Below are 21,386 nucleotides of genomic sequence, written 5' to 3'. Positions count from 1 at the left end.
AGACATGTTTATTATAAATAGTAGCAGGAAACTCCTCACTGGGTAGTTTGGAGTTTCTGTGGAAACAAACCTTTTGGATCTTTCCTGCTGTTCCCATGATAAGGAAGGGAAAGGAATTTAAGGAAAGTTGCCCAAAAGTGAAAGTCTGCCAGAATGACAGGAAACAAAATAATGTCTTTTAAGAGACTCCCTCAAAGCTGGTGAGTATTAAAGAGAGTAAACAGACTTAAAATAGTACTAACTATGAAAGGACTAATTTTCAAAAGAATCAACTTAAAGCCAGACTCCATACTTTACTCTTGAACATCATCTTAGAACAATCTGGAGCTCTGGTTTAGCTTTCAAGACCTCAGTTCTTTTTTTTTTTTTTTTTTTAGTGGGATTAGGGTAAAACCTCAATTCTTACAATGTCAGCCTTTGACAAATTCAGGGCCAGATTGTATCCCTCCCTCTTAGGCCAGTTATAATCTGGGATAGATTCTGACAGAACCACTCTGATTTTCTTGGTACAAAGCTATAGCAAAGCCTCTTGAAGCTGAGCACTGAAATGCTATTTACCCAAACAATTATATAGTATAATTATTCTAATAATTATATTCCTAGAATAGCAGTTTTCAAACTATGGTCCATGGAGCTTCTCTTGGGAGTCTTCAAGCCTCTTTTGGGAGGAAGAGTCTAAAAAGTCAGAATTATTCTTGCAATGACATTTTCCCCTGCCCTGCCATTGGTACTGATGGTACAGAAGCAATGGTGGGGAAAAGTGTTAACTCATCAGAGACAACCAAGGCAGTGACCAATAAAATACACTAAGTCACTGTATTCTCCACCCTCACACACAAAAATTTAAAAGTTTTGCCATAATATAAATAATAATGTGGATCCCACTGAGGAATGCTTATAACAAAGCAATAAAGATTCACTTTATTAAATCTCAGTTCATATATATCATTCTAATTGCATATCAAAAAACAATGGTTGTCTCAAGGAAAAGCACTGTATGACTGAGTTGTAAGCTGAATGGACCACTTTTTCATAGAACATCATTTTTCATCAAAGAGCAGCTGATAAACTACAATTATTCAGATTTGTTTATTAGGCAGGTGTTTTTCTTAAAAATAAACACAGTGAGCCTGTCACTTTAAGGAAAGTGATTGTAAGGAAATATCCCAACATCTGAAAGATTTGGTATTTTAAATAACCACTGTACTATGATACAAAATCATGCATGGATAAAGGTTTTCTTCACAGTACAAGATAGATCAAGGGATTTTAATGTAATACATAAAAAAATTCATTAAATATGGCTTCAGCTTCCACCCTGGAATTAACAAAATTACCTTCTGTGTTTTGATGTAGTAGCAAAGAATAGCTATTAATATTTGAGAAAGAAAAAGCTATATAGTAGTCTTTTTCTTAACTATGTGAGATTACATTGTCTTCATGTACTTTAGGAAAGGGCAACTGTTATTATTTATTTTTATTTCAAAAAGGCCAGCTAGTAAGTATTTTAGGCTTTGTATGCTATATGGTCTCTACTATAATTTATTCAACTCTGCCACTACAGTATAACAGCAGCCAGAAAATTTGTAAACAAACAGATGTAGCTGTGTTCTAATTAAATTTGATTTATAGGCAATGAAATGTAAATTTCATATAATTTTCATATGTAGTGAAATATCCTTTTTTTGATTAGAAAAACACTGTGGAATATTAAAAAATAGGCAGCAAACTGGATCTGGCTTTGGTTTTCAGACCTCTGATTTACCTCAAACAAAATAATTTATCCAACAGACTGAATGCAGAAACAAATGTGAAAATCGCTGACTTCTACCTAAGCCAGATATTAGAACGACTTACAAAAAAAGCCACTCTTTTCAGTTGTTTTCTGTTTTGGAGAATAGTTATTTTCCTAAAACTACTTAGGGCAATATGTAAAGGTTTATTACTGCTATTTTAAAATAAAGTAGAAAGCATTTTAAAAATGTAGGAGTTGGAGGAGGAGGAAGGGAAAAATAAAAATGTTTCTGTTTTAACTTAATAGGGTAATAATGGCAGACTTAATTCACAAAACAAAGGCTCCTGGGGCCCACAAAATTACTGTTCTAGAAAATCCAAAAATTATCCCTAGGATCAACTATCAAGATTAGACTGCTTTTTTCCTACTTCATATGTAGAACAACAAATGGCAGCAGGAAGAGAATAAGTTGTCTATATTCTAGAAACTAACAATCAAGAATCTAGAAGTATTAGATCTGGGAGCAAACTGTACCTCCTTCAACTGTGTCTCTTTTTTTCAACAGTGTTTTTGTTTTTTGCAGTACTAGGGTTTGAACTCAGGGCTTCAGGCTTGCTAGGCATGCACTCTACCACTTGAACTACATCTCCGGCCTCAACTGTGTCTCTGTAAAACTCCAGTAAAGAGTTTCCTCACTCATCATTCTGAGTGAGGTTAGCTTGGCTAACCCAAGCCTTGTATGCACATATGAATAATAAAACAATAAAAATAAATAAATAAATAAATAAATAAAAGAAAAAAAAGAAAGGTCTCTGTAGATGTCTGTAAGTTTTAACCTATATAAGAGAGAACTTATATATTCTCTCTCATATGTGGACATTAGATCAAAGGCAAACACAACAAGGGGATTGAACTTTGAGCACAAGATAAAAGCAGTGCACACAAGGGAGATACGAGGATAGGTAAGACACCTAAAAAATTAGCTAGCATTTGTTGCCCTCAACGCAGAGAAACTAAAGCAGATACCTTAAAAGCAACTGAGGCCAATAGGAGAAGGGGAACAGGAACTAAAGAAAAGGTTAGATAAAGAAGAATTAACCTAGAAGGTAACACACATGCAAAGGAAATTAATATGAGTCAACTCCCTGTATAGCTATCCTTATCTCAACTAGCAAAAACCCTTGTTCCTTCCTATTATTGCTTATACTCTCTCTTTAACAAAATTAGAGATAAGGGCAAAATAGTTTCTGCCGGGTATTGAGGGGGTGGGGGAGAGAGGGAGGGGGCGGAGTGGGTGGTAAGGGAGGGGGTGGGGGCAGGGGGGAGAAATGACCCAAGTATTGTATGCACATATGAATAAAAAAAAAAAGTTTTCTCTGGCCCACAAGCATCAGGCTTCAAGACTGTACCCTTCTGGAGGCAGGGGTGTAGATTCACTCTTACCTGAGCAGTGTTCCAATCTAGCCTCCTGCTGTAACACTGTATCAACCCTGCCTCTACCCTGCCCGACATCATCAGAGCATCAGGGCTCAAAAAGAAGAGCATGAGCCTGGATAATTGGTTAACGTTAACCCCCTAAGGGCTGTTATGCACTGTATATTAAAGAGTCTGGAAGAGATAATCCAGTATAACCACACTGGAGGATGGTGGACTTCTACTTCTATTGGCAGCAGTTGTCATCCTACCCTTCAAAGAATCTGGAAAGCTCATGGATTCAGTTCAGTACAACGTACCTGTGAACTGCCTTTTTTTCAAAGTACTTCGGCTTTGTTCTAGGTTTGTAACCTTACTCTAAATTTGTCTTTTTGGTATTATACTAGATACATTAAAAAAATCTCAAAAATGACTGCCAGCAATTATTAATCTCACAGAAATACATATATACTCCTAAAGACTTCTGGTTTAAAATTTATTCCACTTTTAAGCATGAAATAAAACTATGAAGTTCTTCACTCACAAAGTCTCAAAATTCCAATTTCATTTAAATAGCTTCATTAGGTAAAGCTAACCATATCTACTATTTATTTGAAATGTAAAAATTATTCTTATAAGAAAAAATATTTATGCCCGGAAGCGAGGGGGGTGGGGGAAGAGGGGAGGGGCGGGGGGTGGGGGCAGGGGGGAGAAATGGCCTCAACAATGAATGCACATATGAATAAATGAATAAAGAAAAAAATGAAAATAAAAAAAGAAAAAATATTTAAAGTAAAAATGAATGGGTTTGGGCAAATTTTAAGTCTTCAAAGAAAGTATCAATGGTAACCTTTTCATACATATTTAATAAGTGTGAAGCCATACATATGCAGAAAGAGACTGAACACTGAATTTAAGGTATACTTTGTTTTGTCTTGAATGGTATTATTGGCATCAAAAAACTAAGCTCTGTTTTAAAAATGAGCTCTACTTTTCTCTAACATTCAACAAAATGAACACTTATTCTGAAAGTAGACCTTAAGAAGGTCTCTGTAGAACACCCACAGAGTGGGAAAAAATATTTGCCAGCTACACATCAGACAAAGGACTGATAACCAGAATATACTCAAAAAACTAAATTCTCCCAAAATTAATGAACCAATAAAGAAATGGGCAAGTGAACTAAATAGAACTTTCTCAAAAGAAGAAATTCAAATGGCCAAAAAACACATGAAAAAATGCTTACCATCCCTAGCAATAAAGGAAATGCAAATTAAAACCACGCTAAGATTCCACCTCACCCCTGTTAGAATAGCCATCATCAGCAACACCACCAACAACAGGTGTTGGTGAGGATGTGGGGAAAAAGGAACCCTCTTACACTGTTGGTGGGAATGTAAACTAGTACAACCACTCTGGAAAAAAATTTGGAGGCTACTTAAAAAGCTAGACATTGATCTACCATTTGATCCAGCAATACCACTCTTGGGGATATACCCAAAAGACTGTGACACAGGTTACTCCAGAGGCACCTGCACACCCATGTTTATTGCGGCACTATTCACAATAGCCAAGTTATGGAAACAGCCAAGATGCCCCACCACTGACGAATGGATTAAGAAAATGTGGTATCTATACACAATGGAATTTTATGCAGCCATGAAGAAGAATGAAATGTTCATTCGCTGGTAAATGGATGGAATTGGAGAACATCATTCTGAGTGAGGTTAGCCTGGCCCAAAAGACCAAAAATTGTATGTTCTCCCTCATATGTGGACATTATTAAGGGCAAACACAACAAGGGGATTGGACTTTGAGCACATGATAAAAGCGAGAGCACACAAGGGAGGGGTAAGGATAGGTAAGACACCTAAAAAATTAGCTAGCATTTGTTGCCCTTAGCACAGAGAAACTAAAGCAGATAACGTAAAAGCAAATGAGGCCAATAGGAGAAGGGGAACAGGAACTAGAGAAAAGGTTAGATCAACACACATGCATAGGAAATTAATGTGAGTCAACTCCCTGTATAGCTATTCTTATCTCAACTAGCAAAACCCTTGTTCCTTCCTATTATTGCTTATACTCTCTCTTCAACAAAATTAGAGATAAGGGCAAAATAGTTTCTGCCGGGTATTGAGGGGGTTGGGGGGAGAGGGAGGGGGCGGAGTGAGTGGTAAGGGAGGGGGTGGGGGCAGGGGGGAGAAATGAACCAAGCCTTGTATGCACATATGAATAATAAAACAATAAAAATAAATAAATAAATAAAAGAAAAAAAAGAAAGGTCTCTGTAGAAGTCTATAAGTTTTAACCTAAAACCCAAGGTTTAAAACAAATATGAAACTAAAAGTGTGTTGCATAGGTTTGAAAAGAAACATTCACCCACAATTCTAGTTAAATGGTGCCTGTTGCCTTTGTTATAGTACTGATCAACATTTAATAGCACTATTATGACTCAGTTATGACTTCAAAGAATGTTACATATCCTTTACCTAAGGAAAGCTAAACATGGGGAAAGTCCATTTAAATTAAACCACTTAAAATAAACACTAGAACTTCAAAGAGAAAAAAGCAATTTAATTGGGGCTTTGTCTTAAAAACACAGAATATTATAAAAATGAGTATAAAGAACAAGGAATGAGAGCTGTTAACTTGGAGGGGGGAAATTTGGTGGCAAAATCAGAAAGCACTAACTGAATCAGTGAACATTTACTGAAAGTCAATAAGGTTCCAGACTGTGGGGATACAGCACTGGCAAGAAGACAAGATTCGCATTCCCATGGAGCTCTCTTTCTAGTAGAGGAGGATAGACCCTCTTTCCCTTTTGACTTTCACAGTCTAATTATAAAGAAAAAAAATCAGTACTCAGAAAGTAATCAAGGGTGACATTAATTATTCCCATGGACTGTTACTAATCCATTGACACTGAACCAGAGTCATTTAAAGCCCTGACTACCATCATACTTGTAGAATTTTTCTTTTTCAAGTATTATCTAGCCTAATTTATCAATGTCTTCGACAAGATTTGAAGAGTTCTAATTACTTGGACCAAGTGGTGCATCTTTGCCAATATCTGTAGTTCAATTGTTTAATCAACAGTTGCAACCCTTAACCATCTGGGAAGAAATTACACTCTTCAGAATATGAGTGTGTGATTTCAGAGGTAAAGAGTGGCTTGGAAAAGAATTCCTTAAGTGAAATGCTAATGATGAGTATTAATGCACTGAAACCTGTTTTTCTCTATAACTAAGAGTACGTGGATAACGAGTTTTTAAAAACAAAGATTCTAAGTTATTTGTACAAAACAGACACATGTCTAAGCATGTTTAGTGTAGCACTGTTTGAAAAGTAAAATAAAGAAACGATCCAAAAATCTATTAATAACAAAGTTGATGAATTAAGGTACCTCTATATAACGGAATATACTTATGATACAGAATGTGATAAGTTGCTCTGTACATGATGAAGTTGCAAAGATGACTGTGGAATATTATAAGGGGAAAAAAATCAAGAACCTATAGTATGATTGTACTTGTATACAAACTGATCTGCATGGGGGGTGACTATGATAAAAATTTTTGTATGAATACAAGATTAGTTGGTAACAGTGATTAACTTAGGTCAAGGCAGTTGAGTATGAGTTTACATGGATTCCTAGTAAATTATTCATAAACTATTCACTCATGGTCTCAAGTGCCTTCTCTCCCTTGGCTTTTAAAAACATTTATGTTGGCAATACTGCCTAGGGTTTGGGGGCGCTATGGAAACAATGAAACACACATCCACATTTTCTGTGTCTCCCAATGACTATGGAGGAGGAGACATCTCAAACAGATACTGCTTAGGTGCTCAGATCAGCAGGGTGACATAGCAATAGAAAGTTCAAAGCTACTCGCTCAATCATTTAGTCCTTTCCGTGAACATCGATTTGATATTCAATTTGTGTTCTGCTAGGTGCCAATATATAAAATGAACAAAATCAGTCCACTTACTAACTTCCCAGGAGCCTCTATTAAAGTCAGAGGGAGAGGAAAATGGGAGGGGGGGTATTAATTAATCACAAAAATACATATAAAATTGTAACTGTGCTACAAAAGAGAAGACCCTTTACAGACTGTGTTTAAGATGTATATCGTTTCAACAAGTTTATTTTTTCTCATGATCCAGTATTAGTGTAGGCTAGTAGGTCAGCTTAATCTTTTTTCTAAGACAAACAATCTTTTTTGAATTCACCTTAGGAAACTGTTTATGTAGGTCAATCTGGGTATGCTTTCTTTTGTCAAATAACAAAAACCAAGTTTTCCTTTCTATTTACTTTAATTACAAACTCAGCACTGATACCGTGTATTAAACACTGTAATTCAGGTCTACATACGTACTTCTACCTTTATTCTTGGTTATGCTATTTATCTGCTATTTAATCCTATAAATCTGTATAAACAATTTTGGAAAAAAAAATATTTATCCCACTTATGTTTTTATGTTTATAGAAAAACCAGCTTGTTACTGCAAGGAGCTGTAACTCAAGTCACTACTAGTCACCATCTATTTGCCTCTAAGAGACTGACTGAATGACTGGCTGACTAGTTTAAGCAGTGCTGGGAATTGAACCCAGGGCCTCAAGCATGGTAGGCAAGTGCTCTACCACTGAACTAATCCCTATCCCTTAAGAGTTTTAAATTCTAAGTATAGAAGAATACTTGTTGAGGTAATAATTCAGAATGTTTTAATACCACATATTTAAGATAATAAAACACTATGGCTTCAAGTAGAAAAGTATCAAGACCAGTATCTTTTTGAAAATGGTATACATTTAGCATTAACTCATCCAATAATTCTTTACGGAACAATTTTGTAAATGCCTGGCAAAGTGCTAGGTCCTGAGGATACTATAATGAGTATGAGATATTCCCTTTTTTTTTTTTTCGAGGAGCTCAGGGTATACTGGCAGGGGAAACAGGATTTGGTGTCATATGTTCCATCATATGTATGTAGAACATGCCATGAGAGAGCAAAGATACAAACTACTTTTGTCTGTAGTCAGAAAGGCTCCACAGAGGTATTATTTATGGGTATTTCTCCATTAACTGTGAATTTTCAAAAACATAGCTATGTGCAACTACTTTTATGGATGTTGACAAACCCACAATATCATAGGACAATTTCTAGGTTCAAATGATTTTTTTGTGTCATATGAATCTCAGGTTTATGATAGATGGAATAAAAAACAAAAAAAGACAGTATTGACTCCTCCTACCCCAAAATTAACAGAATTCCAAAGTTCACCATTTATAAATAGAGAAAATTACATCTAATTTCATGTGGTCAAAACATTTTATGATAAATGTGATAAGAAAATCATACACTATGTTGGGAGTAGAACAAATTATCAAGTCTGCGATACCTTTAAAATTACAGTAAAGTGACCATGATAAGCAGGCAAAATATCAGCATCTCTTTGTCAAACAGCTCTAACAGGTGTACAATTGGACAGACAACCAGAAAAGAACTTCTTCCTTAAAATTCAGGCAGTAACTGATTTTATTTAAATTAAATGAAGAGGGGGAAACCCTACTAATTCCATGCAAAGGCCAGATTCACGTATCTGAATGCTGTACAGAACAGATGAGTTTTGAGGAAATGACTTACAATGTCCTTGCATAACTAGGCTCAATTTCCAAAGGCTTGAAATCATATACAAACTCTAGAAACAAGCCCTCCTCCTGTTTTTTGATATCCAGTCTCTTTATGTGGCCCAGGGTAGCCTCAAACTCCTCCTGAGTAGCTGGGATTATACACATACACTACCACGCCACCTTCCAAATCCCATTCTTAAATCAGATACCAAAAATCTTAGCCTATCACAATTTCTCCTCCTGGCTTCTAACAGATAAGCTAAACAAAGAAGGTATTTTTATTTATTTGTTTATTTTTTATGGTACTGGGGTATGAACTCAGGCCCTCCACTGATTAGGCAAGCACTCTGTAACTTGAGACATGCCTCTTGTCCTGTTTATTTCTTAAGAAGGTAAATCAAAGAGTACTTTGAAATAAAACTACCTAACAAAGATAGTATTTAGCTTTCAGCTCAAGTTAGAAGTTAACTGAAATGATCAGAAAAGTCCTAGGATTCACACAGAAAAATGTTCCTGAAGAGTTTCTAATCAATCATTTGGCTGATAAAAAAGGCTAATGTACAAGCCAGGGCCTGAAATGTGAATGCACTGATTCCACATTTCAGGCAGAAAAATAGTGTAAAATGGTATAAACAGTTAGAAGTTGCTCAAGGTCACAGGCCTAATTAGTAAAATGAGAAGCCAAAGCACACTTGACTCCTACAAGACTATCTTCATGACAGTAATTTCATGTTCTATATAACTTAAAGACAATGAAGTCAGATCACATATCTTTCTGGATTAAAAAGATTCTGCCTTATAAATGGGAAATGCTCATTTAAGAGCTAAATTCTGGCACATGTGCGTGTGTGTGCGTGTGAGTGTTTCCCAACCGGAGGATGAACTCAGGGCTTGTGCTTGCTAGGCAGGTGCTCTACCCCATTTAAACCACACTGCCAGTCCTTTCTGTGTTGTGTTTTCAAAGCACTTTTATTAGCATTTATTAGTTGTACAAAAGGGATTCATTGCAACATTTCTGTATATGCTTACAATGTATCTAGGTGAGATACATCTTTCTCCTTTATCCCCTCTTACTAGAATGATTGTATACTATCTAGTTTTTAAATAAAAAAAAACCCCAAATACATTTTTAGTTTTAAATTTTTTATTAGGAAGTATTTGTTGTACAGGGGGATTCATTGTGACAATTCCAAACAGACTCATGTTATACTATAGTGAGATGCCCCCACCCCCTCTCTCCCCTTCTACCCCCTCCCTGCCTCACTTCAAGTCACTGCAAGAGGCTTCATTGTTCTACATCATATAGGTGTATGAAGTCCACCATGTGTTGGTTTTTTTTTTTTTTTTTTTTTTAAGATAGGAAACTATTTGCCCAGGCCAGTCTAGACCATGATTCACCTCTTTATACTTCCCACACAGCCAGGATGACAGGCACAGATCACCATGCTTAGCACTTACCGATAAAATGAGCTCTTGAAAAGGTTTTTCCCTGGGCTGGCCTCAAATCCCAATCCTCCCAATCTCTGCCTCCCTGTCTAGGATTATAGGCTTGAACCACGGGGACTCTTGTCCCCAAATTGTTTTAACTTCCCCTTTAAAAGTATAAAATCACTTTCATTATTATATGCAAATGATAATTTAGAAAAGAACACTGAAGACACAATTTGGTTTTAATTAGGCTCATTAAGAATGTAACATTCCATTGGTGTTGGAGGCTAATGCCTATAATCCTAGTTATTTGGGTGGTTAAGATCGGAAGGATACAGAGGATCACAGTTTGAGGCCAGCCTGGGCAAATACTTTCTAAGACCCCATTTCCAAAAATAACCAGAGCAAAATGGACTGAAGGTGTGGCTCAAGTGGTAGGATGCCTGCTCTGCAATTGTGAAGCCTTGAGTTCAAACCACCAAAAAAAAAATTCAATTTACTATTATTCCTTGAAAATTAAAAAAAAATACTAATTTTTACTTCTTGATATCCTTTTGCCTTTTAAAGAAAGCTACCAGTAAATATGACTATCTAGCATTCTTGCTAAGAAATAGTAGTTTCTAAAATCAAACTCAAAAATTCCCAATTTCTTTAGAGTCTACAGAACACTTGATGTTTTAAAGGAAAATATTTGTGATTTCAAATCTAATGGTAAATCAGATTACTTTCACTCAACAAATTAAGGTGGAATAAATAGAAAAATGATTATAATGTAGACAGAATACCTACTTCAGACAATATATAATGCAATTAAAAATGGCAAAATACCAAAACTGTGAAATGTTCTTCAAATCTAGCAAGTCACAATAAATACTAAACACCCTGGGCTGGGAAAGCAGCTCATGTGGGACAGCGCCTGGATAGCAATTGTGAAGTCCCTAGTTCAAACCCAGTACTGCCAAAAAAAAAAAAAGACTCAACATATATTCTTTAATTGCTTCTAAAAGGAGACAAATCCAAATTCAGTCTATTATCTTTCTAAACCCAAATCTACATGCTCTTGATAAAATGTCTAAGGTATTTTCTATTGTTCTGTTTCCTTTATGTATAGGAAGCCCATCAACCCCACTCTTCATTTTCCTCTCCTGCATTCACTCCCCCTTCCCACAAGTACCTCACCCTTACCCCCCCCCCCACCAAACTGTACCTGTGAAACATCTAAACTATTAAGCTAAGTTTTGACATCTAGCTTGACTTTGTTTTCAGAATCAAGAACTGTGTTTATGAAGTCACGCAACCAGGTCCTTTTGGCTTCCAATCTTACCTGCTGAATCTTCCAAATCAATCAGTTTGGGCATTAAGCTTTCGGGGAGTTTTTCTGGTAAGTCATAGCCATTCTTCCTAGCAACCACCAGATGAAAAGCAGCACAAAACTCATCCAGTGTCAATGCACCATCTTTATCAAAGTCTGAGAGTTCCCTAAAAGATAAACTCATTATGAATATAACTTCATTCTGCTTTGGATTCCTTCAGTACTCAAAAAGAGGACAAAGAAATACTTTCCCTGAGAAAGTGCAAAAAACTGTTAACTTTTAAAATCCCATAGATGAAAAGGTGTGTAAGAAAGCATAATATCAAAATGTGTTAACTGCAGAATCTAGGTGGTGGGTATCTGGGTGTTCATGGTATAATTCTTTCAATATTCCTATATGCTTGAAATTCTCATAATAAAAAATGAAAAGTAGGGATGTGGCTCAGTGGTAGAGCACCTGCCTAGCATGCATGAAGCTCTGGGCTTCATCTAAAGCATGGGAGTGGGGAGGGGGCTGTTGTTTTTATTGTTATTGAAGTTCAACAAGCATGCACTTTAAAGCAATGAAGAGGCTACCAGACTTGAAACAAAAACAAAGCCTCCCTGCCCACTGTCCCTGCCATTTCCTACATGCAAGGCAACCAATTTTTATACTTATTGCCTTCAACTATAAAGAGCATGTACATACTACTAGTTCTTCATTTGTCAGTTTTAGGTACTACCTACCTGCCTTCTTTAATCGATGGTAATAGAAACCCGTTAGCAAAATAATTTACAATATAAAAGTATATTGATATAGGGCAGAAATGCTTATCTGATAATTTGTTGTTGTGACTGTAATTTGTGCTCTAATGGCCAATTCCAACTATAAGGTAGCTATATTGAGTCTTAGTCTATGTTTAACATAAGTTCTTAAACTTATGGCTAAGTACAGAACTTACTAAACTTGATAAAAACCAAAAGGATAAACACAGCCATGCATAATAGTTTTTATTCCATGCACTGTGCTAGCAACAAGAAACAGATGTTACAGCTTGAACTTTAGCATTTTCAAAGAACTTTTCAACAGGTATTGTTAATTTCTTATTTACAGTGAGAAAGAAGGTGAGAAAGAAGCTGGCTACTATAAAGCCTGAGTTCTTTGAGGCTGTTTTGAAGATGTTAAGTCTACTCATTGGTTGTTTTTGGTGGAACAAATCAGGGGCTTCATGCTTTCAAAGCAGATGCTCTACTACTTGAGCCATACCTCCAGTCCATTTTGCTCTGATTATTTTGGAGATGGGGGGGTGTCTCATGAACTATTTGTATAGGCTGGCCTTGAACTGCAATCCTTCTAATCTCAGCCTCCTAGTGGCTAAGATTAGAGGCACAAGCCATTGGCACCCAACAATTTTTTTTTTTGCTAGTACTGGGGTTTGCTAGGCAGGCACTATACCACTTGAACCACTCCATTAGCCCACAAAGTGTTTTTTAAGGATCTGAAAGCTACCTGCTGGTAACTCCTTTGAAACAACCCACATTAACCAACTAATGATATATACTACACTTACCAAATGTGAGAAAGTTCAAGAATAGGAAGTTTTGATTTTGTAAAAAACTCTTTAGCTGCAGATCCTGAAATATTAAAACAGTATTGTTTAATGTTATTCTGATGCACAGATCCAAGAACAGAATGAGAGTTAAGAGTCTTAAACTTTTTTTCATTGGGAAAAAGGTAACCTTATTATTAAAGACAACATGTTTTTCTTCCCCAGTGATTATAAACTCTTTTTAGACAAATAATTTGAGAATTTATGATCTTTATAGGTTAAATTTAGTACCAATGAAACAATGTCTTTGAGATTATAAAATTGAGATTTTTGTCCTATCCCATCTAGAAGAACTTCTGTTTTCAACAACTCACCTGGAATAAATCCGTTTAGATCAGGCTGAATGGTTTTAAACTGATTTACATAATACTGTCTTTGTTCATCTGTTATTTTCCAGGGATCATCATAACTACTGGATTGCCTACGAATTTCATTGGCAGTTGTAGCTGAGGCTACAGTTCGTACTGTTGTCTGGTCCTGCAATGAAACATTTTTTCCTCAGTACAGTATCTATCTATATGATTAAATGGACCAAGATTGCTACATTAATTTTTCTTGAAAGTAAAACTTACTTTCTTATGGATATTTAAAATGTAAGAAGTCATCAGCAAACCACATACTTGTTATAGTCAGGTATTGGATATATTTTTGCACAATGATTATATAAACATATAGAATGATAGCAATTATGTAAGCAACAGAAAGTTATGAAAAATGTGCTAAGAAAGCCAAGCAAATATATTGCCAGATGCAGAAACCTTTCAAAATGTCACTAGGGAATTAGAAACAGACATAAAATCAGCCAAAACCTTTAGTCAAACAATGCAATGATAACAGACTTGAAAAATGGCACACAGCAGATTTCTAGAATTTTTACAACAGGAGCAAACCTTTATATATAAAATATGCAAGGACAAAATATAAAAACAGTGACTGTAGCAATACTCTGCATGAAGCAAATACAAATGCAATACAATAAAATGTCACACCTGGACAGAAGCAGGATGCATGGTTACAAGAGTACCGGTTGGTGGAGTATCTGCAAAACTGACCCAGTTTTCTTGAGGCGGAGGTGGAGAGTGCCCAGACCACACTGCATCGCCAGAAGGCCCTGAAAGGACAATAGAGAACACACTGACCATGTTTGATGAAAGAAAATGAAGTTACCAGGTTTTACTTAAAGTTAAAAAAACAAACAAATATATAGTAAAACTACAATTTTCTTTACAACTCAACTTCGAAGAAATACAATTTCCAAAATAGTCTTTTCGGTTCAATTAAAAACTATACTTCATTTAAATGTTTTTAGTTGTTTATTATTTGTGCTTTGCTTGCTTATACTAAAACTTATATAACATATTCCCAATATTCTGGGAAATAATTATTCATTCTACTATCAGGGGATCTGGTATTCTTAAGTCCTTGTCTAAACATCATAGAGACAACAGATGTAGTCTACTTATCAAAACAATACATCTACTTACAAATTTTCAGAATTGCCTTCTGCTTCTATCTAGCCTAACTTACAGTTAAAATTTGTCTTGGCAACTCAAGACAAACATTATCTAGTTTCTTTCAATTTATAACCCTAAATAACTGATACTTCTAAAGAACCTCTAAGTACCTGATTGTGCTTCACCAAAAGGAGACCAAAACGGCCCCGGTCCTGTAAGCGGCCTCTCACTATTTCCTCCACTGGGATGCCGACTGTGCTTCCTCCATGAGTGTGGAGAGGTTGGCGGGGACTGCTGTGGTGAAACTACCGGGGATGCGGGCTCCTGGAGAGAATGTCAGTTTAAAGTTCTGCTTAAAAGGAGCTATTTTAATAATAGTAAGTACCAATCAATGTTTTAGTGTAAACATCAACACAGGACATCAGCTGGTAACATTTATACATACGGCTTACCTGTTGATCTGCAGGTGCACGAGGCTGAACCGTATCATGGCTTATGGATCCCTTTTTCACTTGCCCCCTGCCAGGAGGAGGAGGGATCACACCAGAATAAGACCCCTGATTTTCAGAATCTGAAGAATATGAGGCTGCATGGCGAGATTCTTGTTCATTCTTAGAAGCAACAAATCTTGGCAGAGGAAGATCCTTTACTGTTAACCACAAAAACAATTACAGGTTGAATATTCCTTACTTGAAATACTTGGGATTGGATACTTATTTCAGATTTCAGAGTTTGTCAGGTTTTGGGATATCTGCATAGACATTTCAGGATAAGCATTCCTAATCTGAAAATTCAAAATCTGAAATGTTCCGCAACCCAAAACTCTCCGGGCATGATGTCGTGCTCAAAAAGTTTTGGATTTCAGATTTTTTAATTAAGAGATACTCAATCTATGCTGGCAGAGTGGATCAAGTAGTAGAGAGCCTGCCTTGCAAGCATTGAAGCCCTGTGTTCAAACTCTAGTGTTTCTAAGGGAAAAAAAAAAAAAAAGAGAGAGAGAGAGAGATACTTAACCTGTATTACTTAAAAAAAAAAAAAAAAAAAAAAAGGCCACATAAGGACTGGGGATGTAGCTCAGTGGTTGAGTGTATGCTTCGAATGCATAAAGCTCTTGATTCGATTCCCAATATCGCAAAAAAAAAGGCCACAAGTTAGAAGTTGAAATATGAAATGAATTAAGTATTAGAATTTTTGCTGATACACAAACAGTAGACACAAAATGATTATTGCTACAAACTTTAGAACACTACTTCTCTTGAATTCTTTAGGGAGACTCTTACCCAGGAAGAAGTTAAGTCAAGCCGTCCTTTTACACAGTAGTAGTAGTTATATTAAATGTCCACTGTATGTCTGGCCCTGCGTTTGTCACTTACATTCATATCAACACATAATCACATCTATCCTGTAAAACTCCTGCTTACAGATGAGGAAACTGAGGCTTTGAGATTGTTAAGGCCCTTCTGGTAGAAAGTGACAGGATTTAAGCCCAGATCAGTCAGACCCCAAAGTGTAGACTGCTTCTACACACACTTAATGTTTAAAGACTTTAGAGCTCCAAGTAAAACACAGAATATATCACTAAATTTGAGAGTAGTTTAATTTAGACATTTTCAAAGTGGAAATTCCTGAAATACCTTGCCTGTCTACCAATGGCATTGTACGTGGCATTCTGCTTATCCTTCTTAGTCTGGCTTATGACTGTCCTACAGCCAAAAAAATCTACATTCAATTTTAAACAGAGGAGAAAGATGAAAACCTGTGAATTATGCAGATCAATCAAAACTCATACCTTTAGACCAGAACAAAATGGCTGCACAGTATCTCACTACTGCATCATCACCTTCATCTCTTTAGAACCTCCACACGAAGGAGGAAAACTATTAAGCTTATCCAGTATGTACATAAAAGAATTCAAAATTACATGAAAAAGAATATAAACTCTCAACACTAGAACAGGTGACAAATTAGAGATCCAAAATGAAAAAACATGTATCTGATCAATAAACTGAATTAATACTTAGAACTATAAAAGTTCTGATATTACAAAAAACCTCAAGTTTTCTCTTTCCTCCTTTCTCTATGAAATCTCTAGAACCCTCAGCACTTAAGCATCTGTCTTTAAATTATAATGTTTATCTTCTTCCATATCAACAAGCCTCCAAATAACTGAAAAACAAATTATCCAAGGTGATACCTATAGGGTGGTCTATGCATGTAACTAAGTTCCAGAATGTTGTCTCTATTAGTCATGAAGTTCTGGCTGATAATTTCTAATTTAAAATAGGATCATTATCCCCACACACCCCCAAAAAAGCCCAGCAAGTCTAACATTATGATATTAGAAAAGAAGAAAAAAAGGAAGCCATATATGAAAATAGTTACTATAATTTATCATTTACCCTGATACAATTACTCACCTGAATTTTTTCTAGGTGATTTTTAGTGAATTCTGAAAAACTGCCATTTGAGCATATATCATCATCCAATATGTATGATACATTCTTTGCTACAACAGATGTAAGACAGACATACTTTTCTAATCTCAAATGTGAAAACACAAGTGAGGACAGTAATGAAATTTTAATGCCACAGTGCTATTATATTAGAAAGACTGAAAAGTTCTATTGGCTTCACCTTCACTGTAAGTAGAAGGTATGTTTATTTCAGTTATATTTCATATTTACCTGTATTTATGCTTTCCACTCTTAACGGGAAACCAGACTGGGCAACAGCTACAAGTTTCAAAGCAATGTAGAACTGACTTCTTCCAAAATATCCAAGTCTTGTCGCACCACAAAGCTCCATTATCTGTAAAAGAACACAACATTAGCATTAAAATTTATGCAAAAATTTTGGTTAAAAAAAGCAGGTATCTAACTTGGTTGTACTTCTCCAAAATACTTATCTAATTTATGGTTGTCTCAACTTACAATCAATTTCCTTAAGTTTCAGGCTTGTGTTTAAAAACAAAGACGTTAATTTTATAATAAGGTTATTGTTCTTTTATTTATCAAAATCCATGTACTAAGCAATTTTGTTGGAATTTTTTTTTTCAAGAAACAACATACCACCTACACTCTTTGTATGCAACCAACAGACTATATTATTCAGCCATTTAAATGACATAATAACATGGGAGAACTCTAAGGATACATTAAGGAAAAGTAAAGATACATAATCTTAACCATATAAACACAAAATTGGAAACTGTATCAAATCCTATTAGCTATTGTTAGGTGAGATTAAGAGTAGGGCTTTCTTAATTGTATTTAATATGGTTAGACTACATTGTTATTAGTATATTATAGTTATACAAAGGGGTACATTATGATATTTACATAAGTGCTTACAATATATCTTAATTAGATTCACTCTCTCCACCTTTCTCCTTTATCCTTCCTCCCCTCTTTCTTAGAGCAATGTCAACAGGTTTCATTGTTCTATTTTCAAACATGAATACAAAATACTTCTACCATATTTGTCCTCCTTCACCTTTTCCTTATGCTCTCCTCCCTCCCACTGCTACCCATCCCCAGACAGGACTGTTTTTACTTTCCTGTTCTTCATTTTAAAAACTTTTTTTTTGTTACTTTATGGTAGTTACATGGGATGGGGGTGGGGTGTTCATTGTGCCATTTCCATATATACATGTAATAATACATGTATTATTAAATTGGTTCATCTCCTCCATTATTCTTCCTCTTACTCCATTCCCCTTCTTATGGTGACTTCAACAGGTTTCAATGTTCCATATTTATATTTATACAGAAAGTACATCAACCACATTCACCCTCTTTATTTTCTTCATGTAGCTTCCCCTTCCACTACTTTTCTTTAAAACAACAAGAGTTTTTGTTTGCTCCCTCCTTTTTTCTCTTTTTTTTAAGGCATGAATGCTTTTAAGGATCTACACTGATCATAGTAATCTTTCTGCAAGTACCTGTAGACTGGCAAGTAAGTATCAGACTCAAAAAAGAAGATTTCAGATTGAGACTAACTCAAAAAGAGGGAGATTTCTATTGTACAGGTATTGTGAATCTATGTTAAAACAAAATAAGTACAAAGTATCCTAGTCATATCTTTTCAAATAATATAAATTCCTGTATATTAAATCCATTTTCTGCTTCCTGTAACATTTAAATGGTGGTAAGGTACACTTGAAATGCTGTGATATTAAGTCTGAAGACAAGTATTTATAGAATTGCAAAAATTGCCTATCAATGTTTAAACAATGTTACACAAAAGAAACCATTTTTTGCATGCACAGAGTCATCATGTTTGACTGATTAGTACTGGCAAAAAAAAAAAAAAATTCCTGGTTCTGTCACTAAGGGGGATGCACTCCTGAGGAAATGTAAAGGGCAAAGGAAATTTAAACTAGTGCCTTAAACCAACCATTAAGGAACTATGAAGAAACTGCAGTTAACAAAGGTAGGCCACAGCCTTGCAGGCCATGCAGACATTTTATTGCAATTATCTTAATCCACTACCCTTTTCTGCCCACCTGATGCCTCTTAGGGGCTCACTATACATCTTATATACTTTTGTTTATAAAATAAAGCATCTAAGAGATAACTTACATACTAGGTAAAAGGAAGATCTCCCGAAGTCACAGTAGTTTGTTGACATTAAGGAAATGGTTAGAAATGAGGTAGTGTTCAAGAGTCAAAAATCTGAGGCAGGCAGGGGGATTAGAATGAGTAACAGAGGGGTGAATATGATCAAAGTACATTATACATTTGCATGGAAATGTCGAGATGAGACCCCTTACTGTATACAATTTAATGCCAATAAAAAAAGAACCAAAATCTCACTGCTGTTTTAATTTGTATTTACCAAAATGTATGCTTGTTTGCTATGTGAATTCTTTTCCTGTGAATTATATTTCTCCTTTACTAATTTTAAAATGAATTATTGGTTTTGTTTATTTGTCTTAAGTTTTTTTATGTTATGAATATTGGCCTCTAAACTGTCATGGAATTAATTCGTTCATTCAATGACTATTTACTGTGTATCTACTATGTCTCAGACACTGAAACTCCTCCAAGAGGAAGGAAGGCAGTTAGAGAGAATGGGTGTAAATGTGTGAAATGTGAGGAGGTGAGGATACGGCCTAGGAAGGGGGCTGGTTAGAAAAGCAGCAGATGAAGACTTTGGCAGAAACCAGTTTGTACTGTATATGCTGTTTTCCAATTTATCTGTTTTTCAAAAGAGCTCTTCTGGCTGAATGCCATTGGCTCACACGTGTAATCCTAGCAACTAGGGAGGCTGAGATCATGGTTAGAGGCCAGCCCTGGCAAATAGTTTGAGCAACCCCATTTCTAAAATATGCACAGCAAAATGGACTGGGGGTGTGGTTCAAGTGATAGACCATCTGTTTTGCAAGCACTAAGCCCTGAGTTCAAATCCTAGTCCCATAAAAAAAAAATAGAAAAAAAAGCTCTTTTGGTGATACAGAATTTTAGTATTTTACAAATTTATCATTTTTCCCTTTATGACATTTGAATTTACCATACATAAAGAGCCTTTATAAATGTCTTTTTCTGGAATATTTACGATTAATATTGGAAACATGTAAGTCTGACAAATTTTGAATTTAGTTTTGCAATGCATAGCAACTTGGGGATTCTCTAGGTACTCCTTGATAGTTTATTATTTATTTATTTCTTCAGTAATTTGAAAAGCTAAGCTATATTTAGTTCTGGACTCCTCACACTTCTATACAGCTACCCCTGGACCTGTAACATACTACTTTGTTAATACTTAAATATGTGATTTGGTAAGTCGTGCTCTCATTTTCTACTTTGTTTAGAATGTTCTAGGCTATTGTCATAAATTCTTCCAAATAATCTTTAGAATCATTTGTCAGAATAAATTGAGATTTTACTTAGAATGGGCATTTATAGGCTTGTTTCAAACTTTAACGAGATCATTTCTGGTGTTTTGTATTAAGCATGATACTGGCTAACAAGGCAACACCTTTAAGTTATTTAGCTAGTTCACTCTTTTAAGTTTTATTTTTTATTTCATAGTTTCAAAAATTACAAATAGATGTTAATTCTATTATGTGCATTTAGGGCAGAAAACCACAAGATTTTATTAATTAGTATTATTAGTAAGTATATTAACAGATTTCCTAGCATGGAAATATTGTTTGATCCCTGGAATGAGTTCCATATTATCTTTTCAAATATTTATAAAATTTTAATCACAACTTTAAAACAATTAAATTTCCAAAAAATACAATTTGTATAGAATTGGTCTTATGCTGACTTTTTATGCTGAACTAAAAAGCCCTGCTTTTTTCTCTCTGCTCTGAAATAATTTAGGATTAGGCATTCATGAAAATTTGAAAAAATTTACCTATGATTCCAGGCTCAGTGCCTCAGTTTCTTAATTGTTATTTGAAATAAATTATTTTCTATTCTAAAATTTTTGATAATTTCCTTCAGAATATTACTCATCACTTCTAAAATCTGAAATTTATTAGTTCAGCATCATTCTTTTAAATTCCCCTCTATGGTAATTTCATCCTAATCTTAATCTCTCACACTTATGTGCACGCTTGCTCTTTCTCCAACACGGTTAGCTACTTGACTACAAGGAACACATGAAGCATTGTTGGGATACAGATTCCTACACTGCTTCCATTAGATTTCAAGCTCACCTCAGAAATCCAGGGGTCAGCCATGGTTGTTGATATACCACTAGTAGCAAAACTATTAAGATTTATTTTCATAACATTATAAAATCTACATGATCACGGTAAAATAAATGAAATGGTACCTAAGGATATGAAATTCAAAGTTCCTACAATTCCCA

General features: G+C 35.3%; 1 protein-coding gene across 12 annotated transcripts in view; it reads right to left on the bottom strand.

Annotated features, from left to right (window-relative positions):
- Reps1 (RALBP1 associated Eps domain containing 1) overlaps nucleotides 1–21,386 on the bottom strand; it is a 76,410-nt gene that overhangs the window by 25,082 nt on the left and 29,942 nt on the right. For 8 of the 12 annotated variants that reach the window (XM_020174484.2, XM_074073481.1, XM_074073491.1 and 5 more), the window contains 7 exons: nucleotides 17,249–17,372; nucleotides 15,017–15,213; nucleotides 14,735–14,888; nucleotides 14,100–14,221; nucleotides 13,425–13,587; nucleotides 13,072–13,135; nucleotides 11,534–11,688 (listed from right to left, as the gene is read on the bottom strand). In XM_020174484.2, coding sequence (XP_020030073.1) covers nucleotides 11,534–11,688; nucleotides 13,072–13,135; nucleotides 13,425–13,587; nucleotides 14,100–14,221; nucleotides 14,735–14,888; nucleotides 15,017–15,213; nucleotides 17,249–17,372 — 979 coding nt within the window. The remainder of the gene's footprint in view (nucleotides 1–11,533; nucleotides 11,689–13,071; nucleotides 13,136–13,424; nucleotides 13,588–14,099; nucleotides 14,222–14,734; nucleotides 14,889–15,016; nucleotides 15,214–17,248; nucleotides 17,373–21,386) is intronic. The other 4 variants (XM_074073505.1, XM_020174485.2, XM_074073499.1 and 1 more) reach the window with 1 other exon arrangement.

This window comes from Castor canadensis, chromosome 1 (genome assembly GCF_047511655.1).
Source record: "Castor canadensis chromosome 1, mCasCan1.hap1v2, whole genome shotgun sequence".
Taxonomy (NCBI): Eukaryota; Metazoa; Chordata; class Mammalia; order Rodentia; family Castoridae; genus Castor; species Castor canadensis.
The sequence above is the reverse complement of the archived record's forward strand: the minus strand, read 5'-3'. Positions and strand labels throughout refer to the sequence as shown.